The sequence below is a fragment of the Heteronotia binoei genome, chromosome 21 (genome assembly GCF_032191835.1).
Source record: "Heteronotia binoei isolate CCM8104 ecotype False Entrance Well chromosome 21, APGP_CSIRO_Hbin_v1, whole genome shotgun sequence".
Lineage (NCBI taxonomy): Eukaryota > Metazoa > Chordata > Lepidosauria > Squamata > Gekkonidae > Heteronotia > Heteronotia binoei.
This window is the reverse complement of record NC_083243.1, coordinates 7,204,658-7,216,754: the sequence shown is the minus strand read 5'-3', so window position 1 is coordinate 7,216,754 and position 12,097 is coordinate 7,204,658. Positions and strand designations below refer to the sequence as shown.

The 12,097-nt window shown below is 50.2% G+C and overlaps 1 protein-coding gene across 1 annotated transcript in view; it reads right to left on the bottom strand.

Moving 5' to 3' along the window:
• Window positions 1–12,097, bottom strand: part of NIN (ninein) — a 133,999-nt gene that overhangs the window by 91,016 nt on the left and 30,886 nt on the right. The window contains 1 exon segment of the mRNA XM_060261416.1: window positions 4,418–4,457. Within this exon segment, the coding sequence (XP_060117399.1) occupies window positions 4,418–4,457 (40 nt within the window).

Below are 12,097 nucleotides of genomic sequence, written 5' to 3'. Positions count from 1 at the left end.
ATTGGAAGAGGTGTTGAAAGACCTGAGTCAGATTGAGGTGACAAGAGAGGAGGTCCTACAACTGATAAACGAATTAAAAACTAATAAGTCACCAGGTCCGGATGGCATACATCCAAGAGTTCTGAAAGAACTCAAAGATGAACTTGTGGATCTTCTGACAAAAAGATGTAATCTTTCATTGAAATCTGCCTCCGTTCCTAAGGATTGGAAGGTAGCAAATGTCACCCCCATCTTTAAAAAGGGTTCCAGAGGAGATCCGGGAAACTACCGTCCATGAGTTCTCATATTGCGAGAAAGGAAGAAAAGGACTTCTTTCTCTACCTTCTCCATCCCATGCATAATCTTGTAAACCTCTTATCATGTTACCCCGCAGTTGACGTTTCTCCAAGCTAAAGAGCCCCAAGCATTTTCTTTCTTCATAGGGAAAGTATTCCAAACCTTTAATCATTCTAGTTGCCCTTTTCTGGACTTTTTCCAATGCTATAATATCCTTTTTGAGGTGTGGTGACCAGAATTGTACACAGTCCTCCAAATGAGGACGCACCATCTATTTATACAGGGGCATTATGATACTGGCTGATTTGTTTTCAATTCCCTTCCTAATAATTCCCAGCATGGCGTTGGCCTTTTTTATTGCAGTCGCACACTTGTCTTGACATTTTCAGTGAGTTATCTACCACGACCCCAAGATCTCTCTCTTGGTACGTCTCTACCAGTTCACACCCCATCAATTTAAGAACATAAGAACATAAGAGAAGCCATGTTAGATCAGGCCAATGGCCCATCCATATATATATATATATACACACACATACACACACATTGTATTTGTATTTATAGTTCGGATTTTTGGCCCCAGTGTGCATAACTTTACACTTGGCCACATTGAACCTCATCTCTGTGCTTGATCTGGCCTGCCTCTGCCCCCCAGCCCTGGTATTCCTTAGAGGTCTCCCATCCAAGTTCTTGCCAGGTCCAGTATTTTATAGCTTTTGATATCTGATGAGGTCGGTCTTGTCCGGGCTATCCAGGTCAGGGGGCACAAGGCGAACTTTGACTTGGTCTTCCAAGGTCCTTCTGGACCCAGGTTTTGTTCTTGCCACCTTGCTCCCTCCTAGGACCAGAGAGATATTGGGACCAAAATATTTAAAGCCTGAGAACGGAGAAGAAGTACGGAGGGAAAAGGGGGTGGAGCATCTAACCCATCTTCCCTGTAGAAGAAGAAGAATTGCAGATTTATACCCTGCCTTTCACTTTGAATCAGAGTGGCTTACAATCTCCTTTATCTTCTCCCCCCACAACAGACACCCTGTGAGGTGGGTGGGGCTGAGAGGACTCTCACAGCAGCTGCCTATTCAAGGACAACCTCTGCCAGAGCTATGGCTGACCCAAGGCCATGCTAGCAGGTGCAAGTGGAGGAGTGGGGAATCAAACCCGGTTCTCCCAGATAAGAGAGCTATGGCTGACCCAAGGCCATTCCAGCAGGTGCAAGTGGAGGAGTGGAGAATCAAACCCGGTTCTCCCAGATAAGAAAGCTCTGGCTGACCCAAGGCCATTCCAGCAGGTGCAAGTGGAGGAGTGGGGAATCAAACCCGGTTCTCCCAGATAAGAGAGCTCTGGCTGACCCAAGGCCATTCCAGTAGGTGCAAGTGAAGGAGTGGGGAATCAGACCTGGTTCTCCCAGATAAGAGTCCGCACACTTAACCAGTACACCAAGCTGGGTCTCTGTATGCTTCCTGTATTCAATATGTCGGCGTGGCAGATATGGTAATAAAAAAAAACCTGGCTTTCCTGACCGCAACCAGTTTGTTAGATCTAATTAAGGGTTCCTGTATCCATAGTCCAATTAGGCACGAGGTGACCAAATGCTGGATTTAAATTGTTTGCTTTATTTATGAATAAAGGAGGAAGGACCTAATGGTTCTTTCCCCCCAAATAATCACGCAAATACCAGCAAGTTTTATAACTTTGACGCACAGAGGAGGAATCCATTACAGGTAAAACATTAATCAGATATAGCCTCGTTTCCTAGCTGTCTAAAGAGGGCCTTCCCGATAATCTCTGCAAGCAATAACAGGTGTCTCTTTCTGATTCGTTACTTAGCAGGGACAAAATTTACCTGTCCTACCTCCTAGACAAAGAAGTTCATATTTTCATTTCCGTATGGTATCTCCTGTTCAAGAACGCGCCTTACTTCTTAATTAGGTACATTTCAATTAGCTTACATTTCAGTTCGCTTACTAGCTTTCATGCCTGATTATATTTTTTAAAATTCCTTTTGTATGTACAGGTGTGCTTATTAATATGCATAAGTGGTGATTGGCTAGGCATGACCGATAATAATCTTTAATACATTAACCGTTCCCCTGGCATACTTAGAAGTTAGCTATGAAGTTTTCCACTAGCTATCCCCCTTTATTGATTTCTTATTGATAATCAATTTCTCCTCAAGATTCTCGATATATATGGAAGTCAATTTTCTGCCATAACGGTTTGGTCCCAAGGCAAACCCACCTCTCCCCATCTCAAGGAAAAGACAGAAACGAAGGAGAAACCGGGGAGTGTCACATGACCAGAGCGTACCATCTCAGCGCCCATTTAGGTGGCACAAAGGATCCCAAGGTGGCCCCTGGGACAGCTACCTGAGACAACAAAACAATCTCAGACTGGGCTAGACCACTCCATAAAACATCATAAGAACATAAGAGAAGCCATGTTGGATCAGGCCAATGCTCTGTGTTACACAGTGGCCAAAATTTTATATATATATATATATATACACACACATACACACTGTGGCTAATAGCCACTGATGGATCTCTGCTCCATATTTTTATCTAACCCCCTCTTGAAGCTGGCTATGCTTGTAGCTGCTACCACCTCCTGTGGCAGTGAATTCCACATGTTAATCACCCTTTGGGTGAAGAAGGACTTCCTTTTATCCATTTTAACCCGACTGCTCAGCAGTTTCATTGAATGCCCACGAGTTCTTGTATTGTGAGAAAGGGAGAAAAGGACTTCTTTCTCTACTTTCTCCATCCCATGCATTATCTTGTAAACCTCTATCATGTCACCCCACAGTCGACGTTTCTCCAAGCTAAAGAGTCCCAAGCGTTTCAACCTTTCTTCATAGGGAAAGTGTTCCGGCCCTTTAGTCATTCTAGTTGCCCTTTTCTGGACTTTATCCAATGCTATTATATCCTTTTTGAGGTGCGGCGACCAGAACTGCACACAGTATTCCTAATGAGACCGCACCATCGATTTATACAGGGGCATTATGGTACTGGCTGATTTGTTTTCAATTCCCTTCCTAATCACAGAGCAACCATGAAAGTTCTGCAACAACCCAAGAGCACACCATAAAAATACAGTCATGGTGTGTGTGTGTGTGTGTGTGTGCATGTGTGGTGGGGATGAGACAGAAGAGACAGGCACACAAAGAAGGGGGGAAAAGGAAGAGGAGATAGGGAAAGATGAAAAAGCAGAAAGAAAACCGCAATGCTGGAAGTCCTGACCCGTGTAATATCTACAGCAGTGCCGGCCCTAGGGTGCACGGTGCCCCAGACAGACTCCCTGCCCGCCACTCCCCACTGCCGCCTCCCGCCCTCCCTCTGCAGTGCTCGCTCTGTCATGCCTCTCCCCCCCCAAACCAATCAAAGGAGCGCGCCACAATGAGGATCGGCCCTACCGGCTTCGAGGTGGCTGTCATCTGAGCGTTCTTTGAAGAGAGCGTGGGAGAAGGCTTCTCCCCCCTCCTTTCCAGGACCAGAAGTGAGGGGGGAGAGAAGCCTTCTCCAGCTCAATCTTCAAAGAACACTCAGATGCTGGCCCCTTGAAGCCGGTAGGGCCGATCCGCCTCACGGCGTGCTCCTCTGATCACACGGGGGTGGGTGGGCAGAGTGCAGCATGGCAGAAAGGAAGGGAGGGGGCTGGAAGGGGGGGAAGGAGGGGGGGGAAGAGGCAAATGTAGGCGTTTGTCTTGGGCAGCAGGAGTGCAATTCGGCACCCCCTCCTGGCACCTTAGGCAACTGCCTAGTTTGCCTAGTGGACGAGCCGGCCCTGATCTACAGCAGGTGTCAAAATGGAGTGCAGCCACTACTGGTGAACAATTTCTTTTATAAACAATTTCAGCATTTGGAAAAGGGGAAGATCACTTCAGAGGGTGGCCGTGCCGGTCTGCAGGAGAGGCTAGATTTTGAGTCCAGGAGCGCCTTAAAGATCAACGTGATTTCCTTGGGTAAGTATCTCCTCGGCCTGTAAGATGCCCCTGGACTCTAATTTAGCTGAAAAGGAGAAACATGCCTTCATCATGTGTTATATCGAATTCTCCCGCTTCAAAGCTGAACCTCAGCTTGCATTCTTTCAAGGCTTCAAGCCCTCCCGCCTCCCCAGAAACCTTTACGTGAGCCCTTCTTACCTTCTGCTTCATACTCCTCGCTGTCTTGGGACTGCCAGGGCTAAGAGACAAGAGACAGAGAGACAAAAAAAATCCTCATGAAGTCAACCCTTCGCAGAACACCTTTGCAGATGGAATTCCGCAGTCTGCTACAACCCACGCAACAAAACGATCTCGTGGCCTCTTAAAGGCGACGCTGCAGCAGAAACTCCTGTGGCCAAACGAAATAATAAAAAATACAGTTTCTCCTTCTTATATCTCTGCCCCCGCCTAGTCAGACCGGAGGACCGCTTGGTGCCTCTCGAAGGAAGAAAGCTTTAGGCCACCGAAGTTTACACCACAATAAATGTGCTTGGTTCAAAGTGCCGCAAGACACCCCGTGGTCCCCCCGCCCAAGGCGATGGCAAGATCGGCCAGCGACAGGAATGCTCTAACATCGCTCCGCTTTCCTCATTTCTCCCAAGAGCCCAGCCGTCCCTGTGTCACCCCGTTGTCAAAAATTGTTGTATCCGCGTTTTCAAAAAAGCAGTTTCCGAAACCCACTTTCGAAACCCACGGCATTCTCTTCGCTGGGCTGCTGAACGAAAGGTCCGCTCGGAAAACAAAGGGCTGGCGGACAAGTGGCTTAAAAACAACCGACAGTCAATTAATCTCCATCTGTGCCAGATGGGAAGTGGTTCATGTGTGTGTGCAGGGACAGCCCTAGGCCAGGGGTGGCCGACGGTAGCTCTCCAGATTTTTTTTTTGCCTACAACTCCCATCAGCCCCAGCCAGCATGGCTCACTGTCCCTGATGAAGTGTGCTTGGAACACGTGAAAGCTGACGTTCTGAATAAAACTTTGTTGGTCTTAAAGGTGCAACTGGACTCCGGCTTTCGTGCCAAGAGCTCACAGAGTAGAATTTTTGCTCACAAGACTCCGCAGCTTAATATAATAATAATAATAATAATAAATTTTATTTGTACCCCGCCCTCCCCCGCCGAAGCAGGCTCAGGGCGGCTAACAATACGGTGACCAATGGTGCACCAACAATAAAACAGTTATACTAGAAACATTAAATTAACATTAAACTAACCTTAAAAGCCTGAATTAAAACAATTAACTAAAACATTTTATGACGCTAGCTTAGAGGGAGCGTTGCTGATAACGTCACTGAGCCGCATGGGGGACCGCCCGATTCAGCGCCCCCAGAAGTCTGGCGCTCTAGGCGATCACCTAGTTCACCCAGTGGCCCTGTATTTCAATACTAATCTTAAATAAAGTCTGATTATCCTTGTGTGGGAGGAACAAGGAAGAGCTGGGGTCATGGAACCCCCCCCCCAAGGCTTCCCAAATCCTGATTTGGAGTCTCCTCCCCTCGCTTGGCAAAAATCCAGAAAGCGGGGGGAATGGCAGCCCTTCCCACGCAGCCTAGAACCCAGCAGCTGCTCCTCTCCCCTTCCCACCGATCCCTGAGGGTTCTCCTCCTCCCTTCCCTTCCCTTCTCACCTCCGATCACAGCAGCTTCTCCTTGCCCCTCCCCTTCCCACCCAGTTCCATCGCAGCAGCTTCTCCTTGCCCCTCCCCTTCCCACCCAGCTCCATCGCAGCAGCTTCTCCTTGCCCCTCCCCTTCCCACCCAGCTCCATCGCAGCAGCTTCTCCTTGCCCCTCCCCTTCCCACCCAGCTCCATCGCAGCAGCTTCTCCTTGCCCCTCCCCTTCCCACCCAGCTCCATCGCAGCAGCTTCTCCTTGCCCCTCCCCTTCCCACCCAGCTCCATCGCAGCAGCTTCTCCTTGCCCCTCCCCTTCCCACCCAGTTCCATCACAGCAGCTGGAGCTTTCATAAGCTGCTTTCTGCCCCGCCCCCAAAGGACCATGTGCCTTTGCACCTCCGGAGGTGGTGAAAGGCTTCAACTTTCTGTGTCTGTGTCTTTGTTACTGTGAAGAAGCTGGCTGGTGAGTAGAGAGCCAATCCCCTACATCAGATTTGCGAGAAGGGGGTGTGTGGAGGAGAGGGAAACGTCATCATTATTCCCAATGTGAAATATTTCTCATAGGGTATAATGGGGAATTGATCTGGAGGTTTCGGGGGCTCTGGGGGAGCTATTTTTTGAGGTAGAGGCCCCAAATTTTCAGTATAGTATCTAGTGCCTCTCCCCAAAATACCCTCCAAGTTTCAAAACGATTGGACCAGGGGGTCCAGTTCTATGAGCCCCAAAAGAAGGTGTCCCTATCCTTCATTATTTCCTATGGAAGAAAGACATTTAAAAAGGTGTGCTGTCCCTTTAAATGTGATGAGCAGAACTCCCTTGGAGTTCAGTTATGCTTGTCACACCCTTGTTCCTGGCTCCGCCCCCAATGTCTCCTGGCTCCACCCCCAAAGTCTCCAGATATTTCTTGAATTGGACTTGGCAACCCTAAACACCACCCCCCCTCCCGCATTTCATAAGGACAGAATCCCCTTTTAGTATAACCGTGACAAATAACATATTCCTGCATTTGCATTTGGATTAAGATCTGGGAGACCCAGCTTCGAATCCTCCTTCTGCCCTGGAAGCTTGCTGGGTGGTCTCGGGCCAGTCACTCTCTCTCAGCCTAACTTACCTCACAGGGGTGTTGTGAGGATACAATAGAGGAGAAGAGAATGACATAAACCACTCTGAGTCCCCATTCGGGAGAAAGGTTGGATAAAAATGGAGTAAATGGATAGATAAAGCCACATTTATTCCCAACTACATCACCGGTAACGCAGGCCACTCTGGCACTAGAGCAAAACTCTATGGTGGATGCCTTTTTAACCATAGAGATTTGGCCAAATGCCAGAGCGTCCTGCATTGCAAGCAAGGTGATGGAAATCCCTCTTGCCCTTAGGCCTCCCTTGTCTGCCAGCTGATTGGCAGTGGATGGAGGTGGCTGTTGAGGCAACCCTGAGGCATCTTTGGCAAGGGTCTGGATACCCTGTTGGCACCCTGAGCATTTTTCCCAAAAGGTAGAGAGCTTTCTTGTTTGTACAGTGAAACATTTAGGAACTGGGGGTGGGTGGGGGGTAGGGGAGAATCGAACATAGCTGATGTTGACTGTATTAATCCTCTGGACCAAAGCAGCATAAAAACTATCTTAGACCAGACCATTAAAAAGCTGATAAGATGAAGATAGAAGATATTCGATTTGTATCTCACCCTCCGCTTAGAGCGGCTCACAATCTCCTTTACCTTCCCCCCCACCCCCGCAACAGACACCCTGTGAGGTGGGTGGGGCTGAGAGGGCTCTCCCAGAGCGTGGGGATTTTAGCCACTGCGTGACATAGAGTGTTGGACTGGATGGACCACTGGCCTGATCCAACATGGCTTCTCTTATGTTCTTGTGTCTGGGGCAGTGATGCTCTGTATTCTTGGTGCTTGGGGAGTGGGCAGCAGTGGGAGAGCTTCTAGTGTCCTGGCCCCATTGATGGACCTCCTGATGGCGCCTGGTTTTTTGGCCACTGTGTGACACTGAGTGTTGGACTGGATGGACCACTGGCCTGATCCAACATGGCTTCTCTTATGTTCTTATGTGACACAGAGTGTTGGACTGGAGGGGCCACTGGCCTGATCCAACATGGCTTCTCTTATGTTCTTATGTGACACTGAGTGTTGGACTGGATGGACCACTGGCCTGATCCAGCAGGGCTTCTCTTATGTTCTTATGTGACACAGAGTGTTGGACTGGATGGGCCACTGGCCTGATCCAACATGGCTTCTCTTATGTTCTTGTGTCTGGGGCAGTGATGCTCTGTATTCTTGGTGCTTGGGGGGGGGGCATCAGTGGAGGGCTTCTAGTGTCCTGGCCCCACTGATGGCACCTGGTTTTTTGGCCACTGTGTGACACAGAGTGTCGGACTGTGATCTCTGCCCACTGGAGACCCGTGGTAAAAGCAGGAGATCTCCAGACCACACCCGGAGGCTGGCAACCCCAACTCTAACCAATCTCCAGGAGACGGGGTTGGGGGGGGGATGAAAGCTTGAGGACAAGGAAACTCACATCACCTCTGGCTAAACATCTGCCTTTCAGCTGAGAACAGTTTAAAAATGATCCGGCAGTAGCGAGAACTTCCCATCCCCCCCACCCAGTGGGCCGAGCGATAACAGCCGGCTTACTTTCAAGAAGGCACTGAAGCAGTTCTAACGTATCATCAATATGAAAGGACGCTCCCGCCCCTCTGGGAGACCCGTCTCCCGAATCATTCCTATCTGCTCAGCTGCAAAACACGCTTTTGATTTGCAAGGCAGCGGAACTGGATGTTAACGAAAGGGGCGCCGAAAGAGACAATTGTGTTTGGGTTTGATGCTCGAGGCTCTGAGCACTCCGCAAAGAGCCCCGCGTTGTAGTATAAAAGTTCAGTATCGTTCATTCCGGTTGCAGCGAAAATGCCACCCGCCTAACAGCATAGCCGTGGGAACGGCAACGTTCCCTCTAAGCTGCAGAATCTCGGGAGCAAAAATTCTATTTCGTGAGCTCTTGGGGTTCAAGTTGTGAGCGACTGCGTCAGTGAGTGTGCTCCGGGGTCCTCCTTCCTGAGCGGAGACAAAAATGTGTGAGCTGGAGGCTAAAAATGTGTGAGCCAGCTCACGCTAACTCGGCTTCGAGGGAACGCTGGAGGTCACTCTGCCGTCTACATGAAGGCTGCTGCGTGCCAGAATAGGCAATACATCAGATCTCACCAGATTTTGGAAGCTAAACTGGGTCGAAGGAGGAGGAGACTGTAGAAGAAGACGACATTGGATTTATATCCCGCTCTCCATGCCGAATCTCAGCGTCTCAGAGCGGCTCACAATCTTCTCTACCTTCTCTCCCCCCCCACACACACAACAGACACCCTGTGAGGTAGGTGGGGCTGAGAGAGCTCTCCCAGAAGCTGCCCTTTCAAGGACAACCCTGCTAGAGCTATGGCTGACCTGCCCTCCACTCCGAATATCAGAGTCTCAGAGCGGCTCACAATCTCCTTTACCTTCCTCCCCGCCAACAGACACCCTGTGAGGTGGCTGGGGCTGAGAGAGCTCTCCCAGAGGCTGCCCTTTCAAGAACAACTCCTGTGAGAGTTATGGCTGACCCAAGGCCATTCCAGCAGCTGCAAATGGAGGAGCGGGGAACCAAACCCGGTTCTCCCAAATAAGAGTCCGCGCACTTAACCACTACACCAAACTGGCTCTTGTAACCTCTTGGAGGATTAGCTACATCAGAGGGTTGTGTCCTAAGAAGAAGAAGAATTGCAGATTTACACCCCTCCCTTCTCTCTGAATCAAAGACTCAGAGTGGCTTACAATCCCCCATATTTTCTCCTGCCACAACAGACACCCTGTGAAGTGGGTGGGGCTGAGAGGGCTCTCACAGCAGCTGCCCTTTCAAGGACAACCTCTGCCAGAGCTGTGGCAGACCCAAGGCCATTCCAGCAGGTGCAAGTGGAGGAGTGGGGAATCAAACCCGGTTCTCCGAGATAAGAGTCCATACATTTAATCACTACACCAAACTGGTTCTCCCATCTCACAGGGTATCTGTTGGGGGTGGGGGTGGGAGGTAAAGGAGATTGTGAGCTGCTCAGAGACTCTGAGATTCGGAGTGGAGGTTGGATCAGCCATAGCTCTCGCAAAGTTGTCCTTGAAAGGACAGCTTCTGGGAGAGCTCTCTCAGCCCCACTCACCTCACAGGGTGATGTCTGCTGTGGGGCAGGAAGGTAAAGGAGATGGTGCAAAGGAGCTCCTGCTAGAATTCCAACCCTGCCAACGGCAATCCAGCTTATCGTTTCAGGAAATATTTCTTTACGATAACTGGATAATTGCGTTTGGGGGAACAACGATAGTCAGGGCCAGCTCTCACCCCCACCTTGATCTCTTCTCAAAGCAGACCTCCCCCCCCCCCCCCGCTGCCCCGTCTTAGCAGGATACAACGAAAGGGTGAAGACTAATAGGAGGGGGATGAAATCCTGCAAACAAACAAGGTTTCTGCAAAAAACGCTTCTCCCCTTTGCTGGCTTCCACATAAAACCCACAGATTTAAAAAGACACCCGGAGTAATTTTGGGGAAACCTCCCTCAATTGCACGAGAAGCCTCCGTTTTCATTCCAACTGTCCTGGTGCGGCCCAGCTCCTGCCCCAGTAACACCGCTTTTATAGCACTCAGGACCGCTGGGATTAAGGGCCTCCTATTGTATCTGGATGCTGCCCGCCGACTCCCCCCCCCCCACGGCCTCTGCCGGCTGGACCCCTTTGTGTACACACGCGGATTCTTCCTCATTACCATACCCGATGGATGACAAGAGTTTTCTTAGCCCGAGGAGGTCAGAGGTCAAGTCACCTCGAAACAGCAGCCCCAGAAGGCAAGTCGGGAGATTGTCGCTGAGACAAAAGGGGGCACCGCGACAGGTATTCTTGATAGGGACGGCGATTGTTCTGCAGCTGGATAGGGGTCACGCCTATTACGGGGAGGGGGGGGGACGGCCCCTTGCCTGGGCAGCAGACGGGATTCCAAGGGTGCATTATTTGGAGAGGGAAGGAGGCTACACTGGCCTAATGAACAGATGGCTGGACGTGTTCACAATGACCAAGCTCAAAGCTGGGGGAAGAACGTGAGCCGAGCTGCCGAAATCTCCTGCAATCTCCTCTCGGCCCCTCTCCTCTGACCATCTGCTCCCAGAAGCCAGATCTTTCTTCTCAGAGGGAATATACTGCTTATTAACGTGAGTCGGTGGGGGTGTGTGTTGTGTGTTTGGTGCAAAGGAGTTCCTGCTATAAAAAAAGCCCAGATTGAACCAAATATCCCCATAAAAACTGATAGGAAAGGAAAGGTCCCCTGTGCAAGCACCAGTCGTTTCCGACTCTGGGGTGACGTTGCTCTCACAATGTTTTCACGTAAGACTTTTGACAGGGTGGTTTGCCATTGCCTTCCCCAGTCCTCTACGCTTCCACCCCCCCCCCCCCAGCAAGCTGGGTACACATTACCGACCTCGGAAGGATGGAAGGCTGAGTTAACCTCGAGCTGGCGACATGAAAACCCAGCTTCCACTGGGGATCGAACTCAGGTCGTGAGCAGAAAGTTCGGACTGCAGCTTTAACACTCTGCGCCACGGGGCTCTTTTAATCTTAGGAAAAGGAAAGGAAAGGTCCCCTGTGCAAGCACCAGTCGTTTCTGACTCTGGGGTGATGTTGTTTTCACAACGTTTTCACGGCAGACTTTTTACGGGGTGGTTTGCCATTGCCTTCCCCAGTCATCTACGCTTTCCCCCCAGAAAGCTGGGTACACATTTTACTGACCTCGGAAGGCTGAGTCAATCTCGAGCCGGTGACCTGAAAACCCAGCTTCCGCCGGGGATCGAACTCAGGTCGTGAGCAGAGAGTTCGGACTGCAGTACTGCAGCTTTACCACTCTGTGCCACGGGGCTCTTTTAATCTTAGGAAAAGGAAAGGAAAGGTCCCCTGTGCAAGCACCAGTCGTTTCCGACTCTGGGGTGACCTTGCTTTCACAACGTTCTCACGGCAGACTTTTTACGGGGTGGTTTGTCATTGCCTTCCCCAGTTATCTACACTTTCCCCCCAGCAAGCTGGGTACACATTTTACCGACCTCGGAAGGATGAGTCAACCTCGAGCCGGCTACCTGAAATCCCAGCTTCCGCCGGGGATCGAACTCAGGTCATGAGCAGAGCTTAGGACTGCAGTACTGCAGCTTGAACACTCTGCTCCCCATAAAAA